This window comes from Cynocephalus volans, chromosome 5, assembly GCF_027409185.1.
Source record: "Cynocephalus volans isolate mCynVol1 chromosome 5, mCynVol1.pri, whole genome shotgun sequence".
Lineage (NCBI taxonomy): Eukaryota > Metazoa > Chordata > Mammalia > Dermoptera > Cynocephalidae > Cynocephalus > Cynocephalus volans.
Window position 1 is genome coordinate 112,835,815 of NC_084464.1, and position 13,662 is coordinate 112,849,476.

The window sequence follows — 13,662 nt, forward strand, 5'->3', positions numbered from 1 at the left end:
TTGGATGGGATTTCCAGAAAGCTGAGAATGTGCTCGTAACTTGGACGTGGTGAATGGGACTCCAGAAGTCATTTTGGACTATAAGGTAATAGAAGCTATTCCAAAGGACAGTAAATTAGATAGAAGGAACTAAGTATTTGACGATGCTAGAGTCATCATACCAAACCTGAACTTCAGTGTGAGAAATATACCTCTATTTTATTGAGAGCACCTGTTTTGTATTCTAGGCGAACCCATCTTTATGCTGCTATCATATCAATCTTTCTAAAATGCAAATTAGAATTGTCAAGCTCCTTGTCTTGGCACACAGGCCCTTTGATGATTTCTTTGGCCACTGCTTATTTCTGCAGCCTTACTTCCAGCCATAAAGAACAACTTGTAGTTTTCTCATACAACCTTACCTTTGCACAAGGTATGCACACACTGCTTGGAATACCTTTCCTTTGAATCTTTTACTGTACATCCATCCTTCAAGTCTCAACTCCTCCAGAAAGCTTTCCTGATGCACCCACCATATACACAGACAACACATCCATGAACCAAATATGAATGGACAATCTTCCTTTGTGTTTACTTTTTCTGTGCAGGTATATAGTAGTTTTCAACCATAATGTAATTCTAGTTTTCTTGCCTGCCTTTGTCACTAAAGAGAAAGCCCCTGAGGATGAAGACCATCTGTAATTCTTTGGCTTTCCATATCCCTTAGCACAAGGTCTAGAGCACACAGAAGAACTCAATAAATGTTGAGTGGGTAAATTGTGTTCAGAAAAATAGTCACTCTTAGGCACTTCAAAATTCTCACATTCTCATTCACTTAAAAGCACACTGTTGCCTTCATTTCAAATGTCAAAAAATTCTAATATCAAGGCATGTATCAGATGACATCAAGATTTTAAGCCAGTGAGTAATAATTTCCTTAACTATAAAATACCATTTTTTTTTCCTTGAAACTAACCAAGTTTCCTGAGACGATAAATAAATCTATTTTTTTCAGTAGAGCTTTTCAGGTGTTCAAGAGAAGGAGGCAACAAAGAACGTTTTATCTCTTTTCAAGACATCCCTCCAACAGGTATTTATTGAAAATCAATTATGTGCCAGGCGTTGTACTAGACAATTAAAATACAGAATGATAAGCTCTTTGAAAGAGGAAAGCCCCAAGGTATTATGAGCACACAGGAGAAATATCTATTCCCATCTTCAGGAGATAAAAAGATTAGTAGAGATGGCATTTAGATTTAATTTTTAATTTTTTTTTTTAAAAAGGAACAAGAAAGAGATTTTAATTTTCCATTTTTTATGATCTCCTGTTTGTTCTTAGGTAAGACAGAAGGAGCCAGTATCTTTTAGTGCCTACTATGTAACACTATACTAGGTTCTTTAGTACACCATTTTGATTAATCCTTTAAGAAGTTATGAGATCTCACCTCATTTTAGAGGTTAAGAAGTTCATAATTTGTGAAAGTTAAACAGCTAAGATCTGAGCTCAGATATGTCTGCCTCTAACAACTGCTGTCCATTATATGTTAACTCTTAAATTCTTAGGTGTGAACATGAAATACAGGGACAAGAGAAAGCTATCAATTAAAAATGCAACAATTAACTTAGCTTCCATATGCTTCATCACTATTTATAACTGGGTGCAAGAAAGCCACCTTTTAAATGATGAGGGAAAAAACTTCACTGATAGAACTTATATCCAAACTTTATGAAATAAAATTTAAAGTACAAATAAAAATCTGCAGCAAAATTTCAGGATATATCTTTCTTATTATGTTCTTCTTTAATTTCCTCCAGTGTAAGTAGGAGAAAGCACTGCAGGAGACACCGTCTCTCCTAAATTCTGTGTTTCTGTTATACAATTCCAATCAGAAAACAAAAGCCTATTTCTCACCACATAATATTTAGAATAATACCTCAGATAAGTAACTATATCCATTAAACAGTGAGTAAAAATAGTAATAATAATAAAGAAGCTAAACAAGACGGTAATCTACAGAAAAATGTTAATTTGTGATTGTCGTGTTTCACTAGTCCTTACCCCAATATCCACAAACCCCAAAAGAAATATATTACTATGACAGCACATGTATATTCAGGCAACTCTTTATAAGAGGTTCATAAAAGAATATAACATAAAACTAATCAAGAAATGCCCTGAAATGGTGGAACAAGGCATTTCAATCAAATAGAATAAAAAAAGCCCCAACACTGAGGATTGTTCAATGCAAAGATGAACAACCAAAAAAAAGTATGAAATTTCCTTCCACAGGAATATTTTTAAATTCAGAAATTTTTATCTATATGAAAGTTCATGTTTAAACCTGCCTAAAAAGCACAAAAGGTTGGTATTAGTGACCTAAGTCTTTCTCACCTAGGAATGAATGCCTTAGTCCCATGACCCCAAGCCATTAACCAATCAATCATCTTTTAGTCACCTGGATCTGAAGATCCTTCACTGTGTCCCAGAACTCAGAGTTTACACCAAGACTGCATTATTGTAAAGTTATACAGCAGAGGTTTTGCAAAGTAAACTCTACAGCCCTGCTCCCAGTGGTGAGAAACACAGCAGAACCTGGTGAAAGCAAGATCCTACTCAGAGATCCGGTCCAATAATTTGCCCAGATGGCTCCCTTACCCTACCCCAATCCCAATTCCTCAGAATAAAAATTTTTTAATTCCAGTATGAACTCTGTGAAGTATAAAAGCTAATGCTACAGTTACACACCGAAACAGAAGCAACTTCTCAAAGGAACCTACTATCCTTAACTATTGCAATGGAGAAACATAATTAGTAAGGGAGGAGGGCATGATATTACAGCTCTTATCTGCAGAAACAGAACTGAATTCATACTTTTACCCTCCCTCTTCTAAATAAGCATGGAAACAAAGGAGGAAAGTAATAAAAGGATAGACTTTCCACTCTGGAATTATGTTATTGGCAAAAACTGCTATTTTTCCTTTTCATGCTCATTCAAATGATGCCAAACTTTGGTCCCAGGTTCTGAGAAATCCACTCAACTACAATCCTGGCCACTTGTCTGTCCTTCACCCCACTCATCCAACTGGTCACTGAACTCTACTCTCCTGAATATCCCTTGAACTCTTCGCCAGCCCTGCCCTTTTCCTACCCCCACAGCTGCCACTAATCAACAGGTCCTCGTCATTTCTCATCTGGACCTCTCTAACAGCCTCCTGCTTCCTTCTCCCTTTTGTCCTTTCCACCATCCACACTGCAGTAAAACTTCTATGAAGTTATACAGCAAACTATTAAGCAATGGTTATCACTAGTGAAAGGGAATATAGGGGACTTTCACTGCCTACATTTTATTGCTTGTTTGCATTTTACAACAAGCATGTATTCCTTTTACAATCACAAAAAAAACTCACTACTTCCATTTTGGGAACTATTTTGGAATATGGAGTCTATCCATTTGGAATCTATACTCACTCTCACCATCAGGGTAAAGGCCAAATTCTTTAGCCTGGCCTACATAATCATGCTCTGCCTCTCTCTCTCAAATGCATTTCCAACCTCCATCCTGAATGACCTGCTGTTGTTTCTCCCCTTCAAAATTTTATACATTTTGCTTCTTCTGTGTAGACTACAAAGATGTGGCAATAATCTTGAGTCAGTTCCTAACAGGCACACTACCTCCCTCTAAGAGTTATAATAAATCATTAATCTAAGAAGAACAAAGCCTTATTTGTCTCATCTTGAAGCACATTATTAGTAACTGTGGCCTACAGTCCCACAATTACAGCAATACACTATATTCTTTCCTTCTAGTCAGGGCAACTGATGTTTCTAAAAGGATAAAACAAAATGACACTTTGCATCCAAAGCCTAAGAGATGATATGGGGGGAGGAGGCACAATGCAAAATGCTAAATTTGGGTAGGGACAGGAAGAGTGGAGAGAAAAGTAGGATAAGTACCCTTGCTAAATTTGCAGCACAACTTTTCAGAGTGGAATAGGTTTACCTGAAGTGTTATATATTTTCAAATCAGTACAATCACAATAAAGTTAAATTTGGAAATAGCATGAATATCTTTATTACTTCCCCCCCTTCTTTAACATGAAAACTCAAAAGTTGACCATTCTTTTTTAAAAGCACATAATTAGCTTTACCTTCCTTCAGTTTCTACTATTTAACAAATACAATCAAATGGAAACTACAGAGACTATATGTAACTCAATGAGATCTCTTTTAATTATAAATTGCACATAATTCTCTATTTTAAACCATATAAAATATAGAAACAAAACCCAGGTTTTTAAAAATATAAACCAAACACAAGAAAAAAATCAAAACTTCCCTCTCATTTGATTGTGAAAGTGGGTCAAATGAATTCAGCAAACAGCTTTACCCAATGCAGATTTCTACCTAAAGAAATAAATCAATAAAAGGATAGGGAAAGAGGGACAAGGATAGAGACAGTTCAATAAGTTAATGGTTAAGGAGCCCCTCTAAGGATTTTCATACTTTTTGTACTACATTATATGATCTTGGTCTACTAAAAAGAACAAAATTATAATGTTCTTAGCTGTAAATATAATATTATGGTTATGCAGAATGGCACAATGTGTTTATTTTTAGCATATACACGCTGAGATATTAAAGGCTATAGTACCGTGATGATTGCAACATATGTTTGAGTGGTTCAGAAAAATATATATGTATATATACAAGACATTTACAGAGAAAGCAAATGTAGCAACCTGCTGTTTAATCTGAATCAGGGGATGGCAAACTACAGCCCGGGCCAAATCCAGCTACTGCCTGTTTTTGTAAATAAAGTTTTGTTGGGACACTGCCATTTCCATTCATTCACCTATTGTTTGTGGCTTCTTTCTACAGAATTCAGTAGTTGTGACAGAGATCAAATGTCTTCCAAAGCCTAAAATACTTACTGGCCCTTTACAGAAATACAGGAAATCTCTAACCCTTCATAGAAAAAAATTGTCTAGATCACTGATCTATACAGTGGACAGGTGATCATGGGACCAAGTCTTCAAACTTTTCTGTATATTTGAAAATTTTTATAATCAAAAGTTAGAAAATATGTACAATTTAACACATGAATCTTCTGATTTTTCCGGAAATACAAATAAATATAGAAACAGATCACTGAAACAGAGAATTTGTACACAATCATAATACTGAGATGATACTAAACAGAGTTACTATGCTTTACTGTAAAAGGAACAATTTTGTAAGACAGCAATTTAGTGATATCTATTTTTAAACACTCCCACCTTTATAGGAATTTATACTATAGAAATACACAGTGTGAAAAGCTTAATAGTGCTTGCTATCTGCCAAACACTGTTGCATGCATTTCACATGTGTTATCTCATATAATCCTCACAACAACTCTATGAGGTAGATACTAATATTATCCCATCTTACATATGAGGAAAGACATAGGGTTAACGTGCTTAAGTCACATAGCTAAGTGGTATAGCTAGAATTATGAATCCGGAGAATACAACCTCAAAAGCCCAATCTTAATGACCATACAACATTGCCTATTAAAGAACAGGCAAAGGAAATGAATAGAAAATACCCAAAAGGTGAATACAAACAGTCAATACATGAATTAGGGCATTCAACCTCCCTGGTAATAAAATAACAACAATAATAAAAATGATAATAGAGGCAAAATACTGTCTATCTAACAGCTCAGATAAGTAGATAAAAGCCAGTGTAGGCAAGGGTGAGGATAAAGGGGCAGTGCCATGCCCTTTGGGTAGAAATATAAATTGGCTCAAACTTCTTGGAGAAGAGAATATAGCAATATGTTCATAAATTAAAAATGGGAATACCCCGTGATCCAACAATTCTATTTCTGAGAATTTACTCTAAAGAGATAATCAGACAAGGAAGCAAACATATGAAGCATCACTTACTACAGCAAACAACCTAAATGTTCATTAAAAGGGGATTAATATAGTAAAATACAGCCAGACACTGAAAATACCATAAAGCAGTTCAAAATGATTATAGAGTTATATTTACTAACAGAAAGATAACCACAATACAGTAGTTTTTAAAAGAACATGATAAAACGATGTATAAAGGATGATCCTAGTTTTATAATTTTTTTAAAATTATAGAAGCTCTGAAAACTTCAATATAATTTTTTTTAAACAGATGAGTATGCGTGTTTGTGTGTACATCATATATAGATTAAAAGATGTCAGGAAGAAAATACTAAGTAATAAATACTAAATAATTATCACTGGATGGTGGGATTTTGAGTGTTACTTTCTTCCTTATATCTTTCCTTCTAATTACTTTTGCAGGTTGTATAACTTTTATAATTATTTTTAAAAATATAGCCAACAATAAATATTCGTTTTTATAATTCAAAAATCACCACTTCCTTGGTTATAATAACATACTGATTATTTATTGTAAAAGAACCTAGCATTCGGTGTCTGTTTAATTAAGGAATTATGAACAATTTGTTCTTAAGGACTTCATGGCACCCTAGAAATCAAGAGATACTAAAAAACCAATGAACATTAAAATTTCATGTCAAAAAATTAATGGTAATAGGATCAACACTTACATTATTTATTGTATAAAAGCATCACTTCCTTCATTCCTCACAACTCATAAGAAAATACCACCATCTCCATTTTATAGATTTCTGCCTAAATCCTTTTCAGTTCCTCCCAAGGTATAGAAAAAAAAATTTTTAGGTACATTTATCTGGCCAAACAAGAATTAAAATCTCTTCCAGATCTCTGAATTTATTTCTTTCACCTCCGCACTATGTATTTACCATTCCTCTTACTAAATTAAAAACTACTTCTCTGTCTGGCTCACTCTTCAGGTGTCAAAACTCAGCTATCATAAGCCTCCCCTCCTCTTGGAATCTTTCCAAACCACCCACACACTCCTGGGTCAGTTTAGTAGCCCCCCTACTTACCCCCATGGCATTCTGTGTACACCTGTGTAACAGAATTTATAGCCCTGTATTGTAATCAATTTGATTCACTCTGTCTACACTGCAAGGAAAAGAACTATGTCTTTTATCCCTATAGCCCTAATTCCTACATAGGGTTATTGAAAAAGCATCAAATAAATGAGTAAGTGGTACTGCTAGTTATCTTTTCACTATATATATTCAACTTGGCCAAACATGCTATGCAGTACTTAAAGGCTGGAAGGAACCCTGTAGCATGCCTCTTTTCACTTAAAAAAAAAAAAAAAAAACCACTGCCAGACCTAAAGCTAAACTTAAAAGCTAAAACTACAAAACTATAGGAAGAAAACAAAGGAGTAAACATTTACACCTTGCATCAAGCAGTGGTTTGTTAGCACAAACGACAAAAGAAAAGAGATAAATTGGATTTCATCAAAATTAAAAATTTCTGTGCTTCAAAGTACACCATCAAGAAAGTGACAAGGAAAAAAAAAAAAGAAAGAAAAGGTGAAAAGGCAACCTACAAAAATGAGAGAAAATATTAGCAAATGATATATCAGATAAGGGCCTAATATCCAGAATACATAAAGAACACTTATAACTCAACAATAAAAAGATAATCCAATTTTAAAATGGGCAAAGGATTGGAATAGACATTTCTCCAAAGAATACACACATGACCAATAAGTTCATGAAAAGATGCTCAACATCATAAATTATTAGGGAAATGCAAATCAAAACCACAATAAAATATCACTTGACACCCATTAGGATGGCTAAAGTCAAAAAGATAGATAATACCAAATGCTGACAAGGATGTAGAGAGATGTAAAATGGTACAGCTGCTTTGGAAAACAGTCTAGAAGTTCCTCAAAAGGTTAAACATCATAAAAGCTAACATATGATCCAGCAATTCCACTCCTAGATATACATATACCCAAGAGAACTGAAAACATGGCCAAAAAAAAACTTCTACAAATGTTCATAGCAGCATTATTCACAATAGCCAAAAAGTGGAAACCAACCGAATGACCAACAATTGATGAATGGATAAACAAAACATGATATATCCATACATTCATTTAAAAGAATGATGTACTCATGCATGCTATAGTATGGATAAACTTTGAAAACATAATGTAAGAAAAGAAGCCACACACACACCACCACATATAGTATGATTTCACTTATATGCAATGTCCAGAATAGGCAAGTCCATAGAGACAGAAAGTAGATTTGTGAATGCAAGGAGCTAGGGGAAGGGAAATGGGGAGTTACTGCTAATGGGTACAAGATTTCTTTTCGGGTGATGAAATGTTCTAAAATTAGACAACAGTGGAGTTCTGGTCAAGATGGCAGAATAGACAGTTCCCAGCATCACTCTCTCCCACAAATCAACCAATTTACAACTATAAAAATCTAACATCAGCCAAGCTGGGGCTGCTGGAGCGCAGGGGAAGAGGAGGAGAAACCTACGAAGTTCACGAAGGCAGGAGAAATCACAATGAGAGAAAGAAAAAACTGTTCTAAAGGTTTGGGGCCGTGGCTGCTTTAAGGCTGAAGCTACTGAGCACATGGAGCAGGAGCTGGCAGAAGCCACAGCTGTGCCCTTCAGATGGAGTTACTTGGAGGCGATAGGGGAGAAGAGGGCCTTGACGGCCTCCAGGACAGCAAGACCACTAATAGGGCTCCCATGGACCCATGCAGGAGTGAGGAGCCAGAACAACCGAAAAAAGGGAGCCATTCAGAGGCCGGTGAGTCATCGCAAGGGACCAGCACAGGGCCCGTCCCATGGGAAGTGTTTGGAGCATGGGCGGTGGGGGAGACAGGCCCACTGGGAGAAAACTGGGACACAGCAAGGACAGCCAACCTGCCCCCCAATCAGCACAGGACTACTCAGAGGAGATTGGTCAGGAATGCAGAATTGGGGCCAGCCTGTGGCTCACTCGGGAGAGTGTGGTGCTGATAACACCAAGGCCACGGGTTCGGATCCCACATAGGGATGACCGGTTGCTCACTGGGTGAGCGTGGTGCTGACAACGCCAAGTCAAGGGTTAAGATCCCCTTACCGGTCATCTTTAAAAAAAAAAAAAAAGGAATGCAGAATTGCATGGGGTGCAGTTTGATGAAAAAACTTAGGCCCAGATCAGAGTTTCTACACAACCCAGATCCACTGGGTCTCTGGAGAGCCGGAAGTACCTATAGGTCAACCATTAAACCCTGAGCTGCACAAAAAGCCTTCCCTAGGGAAACAGCAAATCAGCAATTTAGCTCAACCACACAGCTCAAGTACTGGTTCCCACAGGAAGTTATCCCGTTTTAGAAGTAAGCAAAAGACAAGAAATTAGTTACAGCCCAGGCATACCACCAGCACCTTGGGGCCTGCCTGGGAACTGGAGGCTTGGAGCTGGGGACCAGACTCCACTCCCACATCCAGGCATACCATGCCAGCACCTCGGGGCCTGCCTAGGGACCTGAGGCATGGAGAAGGGGACCGCCCCCCCCCCTCCACAACCAGGCATACTGCGCCAGCACCTCAGGGCTCACCCAGGGACCTGAGGCATGGATCTAGGGACCTGAGGCATGGATCTGGGGACCAGACACACCCCACAACCAGGAACACTGCCAGCACCAAGGAGCATGCCAAAAACAACACCTCCATGTGGGTGGTCCACCATAGCCACCACAATAACCATGGCTGCTGTGAAAGTGGCTAGACACCACAACCACCATGAAGATGGTCCACCAGCCACTGGAGTATATTGACACAAGGAGAGTCACCAGTGAAGATAAAGAAGAGGATGCCTCTCTCCACAAAGCCCATTTCAGAGTGACAGAAGAAGCATCTGCTCTATGATAATATTGGGGGACCTGATCACACACACCTCTCAGCATTGGACAGATCATCTAGGCAACAAATCAACATAGTAACCATTATTCTTTCAGAAGGAGAGAAGAAATCTAGGGTAATTAGAGGGAGGAGAGGGGGATGGGGAGAGATCGGATAAGGAGCATAAAGAATAATTACGATTTGTAACAATATATATGCTAGTAATATTGATTTAATCAACATATCTCAATGTTGAACCCCAAAAATATGTATAATCAATTTTGATTCAATAAAAACATAAAATTTTAAAAAATAAAGAATAAATAAGTAAAATTAGACAATGGTAATGATTTATACAACTCTGTGACTATATCTCAATATTATTTAGTCTTCAGGGAAATTAATAATAGAAACCCTTCTATATATGTGCAGAATAAATAAACCCATACTTTGCTGGGGACTTTTATAAATAATGATTTAATTACTCCTCACAGCAATCACATGAGATAGTGATTTATCATCACACAAATTTTACAAATGGGGAAACTGAGGTTCAGAGAGATGACAACTACCAAAATCCCATAGCTAGAGAGTAATTATTAGCCCAGGTTTGAAATAAGGGTTTCCAATTTCAAAGCTTCCTTATAACAGTTTGTTTTTCATTTACATATAGATATATTTACTAGGAATCAGAAGCAAAAACCCTTCTATGAGAAGAGAAAATGTGAGTAGTTCTTTAAGAAGAAATAAATTTTATTTAAATCATTTAGATCCAAAAGTACTTTGTTCATTCAAATGCTGGGGTGAAAAATGTCTCTGTGATAAGAGCACTAAATTTACAACCTCACAAAACTAAACAAAGAACCTTAGTTAGTTGGCCTAGAGCAAAGGTCACATGTAAAATTTATAATGACAAAGTTCTGTTCTCTATTATAAATACCAAACTTCTTTGCTGTGTTTTCCTACCATTTGCGTAAAAAGATAAGTACTCTCTTGGTGCCCTATGGCTTTGTTTAAAAGTCCATCTTTATTCAACTAAATTTTAAATCTTTATATGGACTTGAAGGTCAACTAAATTTGTTTTGGTTAATTATGGAAAATCTTTACACTGTGTGGGAGACAGTGATAGTTCATAAATTGTAGTTATCATTAAGCACTTGAGTTTTAACTGCTTAAAATTAACTCAAAGGTTTCTCTCTCCTTTCTCACCTTTAAAATAACCCTTCGGGCTTGCCAATTAGCTCAGTTGGTTACAGCACCACCTTGTAACACGAAGGTCAAGGGCTCAGATCCCCCTACTGGCCAGTGACCAAAAAATAATAATAATAATAAAATAAAATAATAATAATAACCCTTTGTTCTACACTGTGGCAGAGACTATTATTAACTGGTTTCCCAGCCATCCACAATTTGCTTTTCCCTTGCCTTCCTCTAATCTGTAGAAGACACTTGCTTACAACTTGGTTGGCATAGTCCCTTTTGCCTTTCAGCCTTTGCCTCTTCTTCTTCCTGACTAGAATATGAAAGCAAAACCTGGAAACACAACAATCATTTGGAACCATATGTACAAAAACCACAGAACAGACAGAGGGAAGAAAGTGGACACTTATTAATATCCTTGAGCAGCTGCACCAGCCCCAGCACTCCTGACCTCTGGACTTTTTGTTACAAGAGGAAAATAAACCCCTTATTTGTTTGAGTTTACACTGATCGGTTTTTCTGTCACTTCAAGTCAAAATGACACATCCACACACCTTAGTGTGTGTTCTTACTAAGTTTAAGGACAGCTAGATCTGCTCTTTCCCCTCTCCAGTAGTTTGAACATTTTAAAAATGCGTTTAACAATTTCTACATCAAAACACAACATGGAACTTGGCTTATTCTTCACTACTTTTTAGAATGATGTATATCTTTGAGGAAAAAAAACATACTTTATTTTAATAAAAATTAGAGGAGAAAATTAAGATGACTAGAAAACCTCCTGGCAAATTATATACTAACAAATTATATTTATGAACATATCTTTAATATAAAAGTAGAAAAAATGTGGATGATGAGATTACATAAATACATAGTTTTCCAAGGAAAAGGTGCTGCTTCTTAACAATCCAAAAAATTTTACAGCCTATAAAATGGATAATGGACTGGCTGGCTAGCTCAGTCGGTTATAGTATTGTAACACTAGGGTCAAATGTTCGAAGCCCCATACTCGCCAGCTGCCAATAATAATAATAATAATAATGATATAAAATGGGTAACTGGTGGGGAGGGGGAAGGAGAGGTACCTTAACTATAAATTATAATCCCTAGGAGCTGAAGAGAGATGTAAATTTTAAGACTGTTCAGACCTTTAGTTTAGCTTTAGGCAAAGCACAAGCAAAAACAGTTGTAATTCCTATCAAACTAAGACAAATCATTTCTCCTATCAAACTGTGATAAAGAACATTCATTTAAAGCCACTGAGGTTGACATGAGGGGCACTTTTTTAATATATTGTTCGTGGTAATGAATGAAACTATATATGAAAAGAAAATAGGAAATTCATACTAAATGCCTTAAAACAACTAAAACCCTTTGGCACAGTAAATCAACTTATAAGACTATTGTAAAAAAAGAATCAGATATATGAACCAAGATTTGGACGCAAGAATATCTACTAGTTTTGAGAGACAGATGTGGCACTGCCCCACTCACGGTCTATTGAGGGGTTTACCCGGAAGGGAGCCAGACCCCATCACCTTTAACGGGCTTAGAAGTAGGGCTTTGGTCTAGATAACCATGTCGAGATGTGGCTCGAGATTCTCCCTGGACTCGCCGCCATGAGCATGGGCTCGCTCATCCCAGGAGTGGCCACTGCATACACCCACAGGTTCACTAACGAAGGCAAGGAAAACAGGGTTGCCCATCATCCGTATCAGTCAAGTTTGATGGAAAGAGATAGGCACATCTCTGGAGTTAATCGTTACTATCTGTCAAAGGGTTTGCAGAACATCAATTAAGGAAGCATTTTCATGATTGATGAAAAATAACTCAGTTATGGTCAACTACTCCTGCTAGAAGGTTATACAGTATATTATATAGCACACAGTGTGTTATGTAGTACTTAATAAAAATAAAATGGAAAAGAAAAAAAAATCTACTAGTGTTATATATATTATCAAAATACTGAAAAAAAAAGTAAATGTTCAACAAGTAGAAAGTATTAAGTAAGTATGCATATGACAGAAGAGTACGGACATTAAAAATCAAGTTTTTGCACTAGCTAGTTGGCTCAGTTGGTTAGAGCCTAGTGTTGATAACACCAAGGTCAAAGGTTTGGATCCCCTCACCCCTTACCAGCCAGTCATCCAAATTTTTGAAAAATTTGATAATATGGATAAACAATGATCATATCTAAAGTTAGAAGATCTCAAACTCATTAATTCCCAGCACCCTAGAAAAGAAACGCCTAATAATTCCATTTATTAAGTAATTAGGTAAAGCAACTTAATAAGTATCTATGTACAAGCAACATATAATCATTTAAAAATACACATAAATTGAATTAATAGCACTTTAGTTTTACTCTTAAATAACCACAATTACTTAGATGTGTGTACCAGCTGAATACCACACAACTTCTAAAATCTTGGAATCAAATTAAACACTGCCACTCTCATTTCCTGTTCCACATTACTTTCTTGCACAGTACAGTATTTACTTTTTAATCACAGCAACCTCAAAAACCCAGCTTCCCAAAAATATGACATCGTCAAAAGGAATGTAACACAACCTAATATTGAAACTGTGAACTACCTCAAGCTAGTAGTTCTAACAGATATCTGTTTCTCTCAAAAACCTAAAATACCCACAGTGTCCCATGAGAGTTCACTGTGGCACCCCAGGGAACCTCAGCAC

At 36.6% G+C, this 13,662-nt stretch overlaps 2 protein-coding genes across 5 annotated transcripts in view; one reads left to right on the forward strand and one right to left on the reverse strand.

Annotated features, from left to right (window-relative positions):
• CDK19 (cyclin dependent kinase 19) overlaps positions 1–13,662 on the reverse strand; it is a 166,641-nt gene that overhangs the window by 140,133 nt on the left and 12,846 nt on the right. The window lies entirely within an intron of this gene.
• LOC134377634 (NADH dehydrogenase [ubiquinone] 1 alpha subcomplex subunit 1-like) lies at positions 12,552–12,764 on the forward strand. Its single transcript, XM_063096145.1, has one exon. It carries the CDS (start codon positions 12,552–12,554, stop codon positions 12,762–12,764), a length of 213 nt encoding a protein of 70 aa, XP_062952215.1.

Excerpts from the sequence above, each read along its gene's own strand:
- LOC134377634 (XM_063096145.1), top strand. The coding sequence starts at position 12,552 with ATGTGGCTCGAGATTCTCCCTGGACTCGCCGCCATGAGCATGGGCTCG.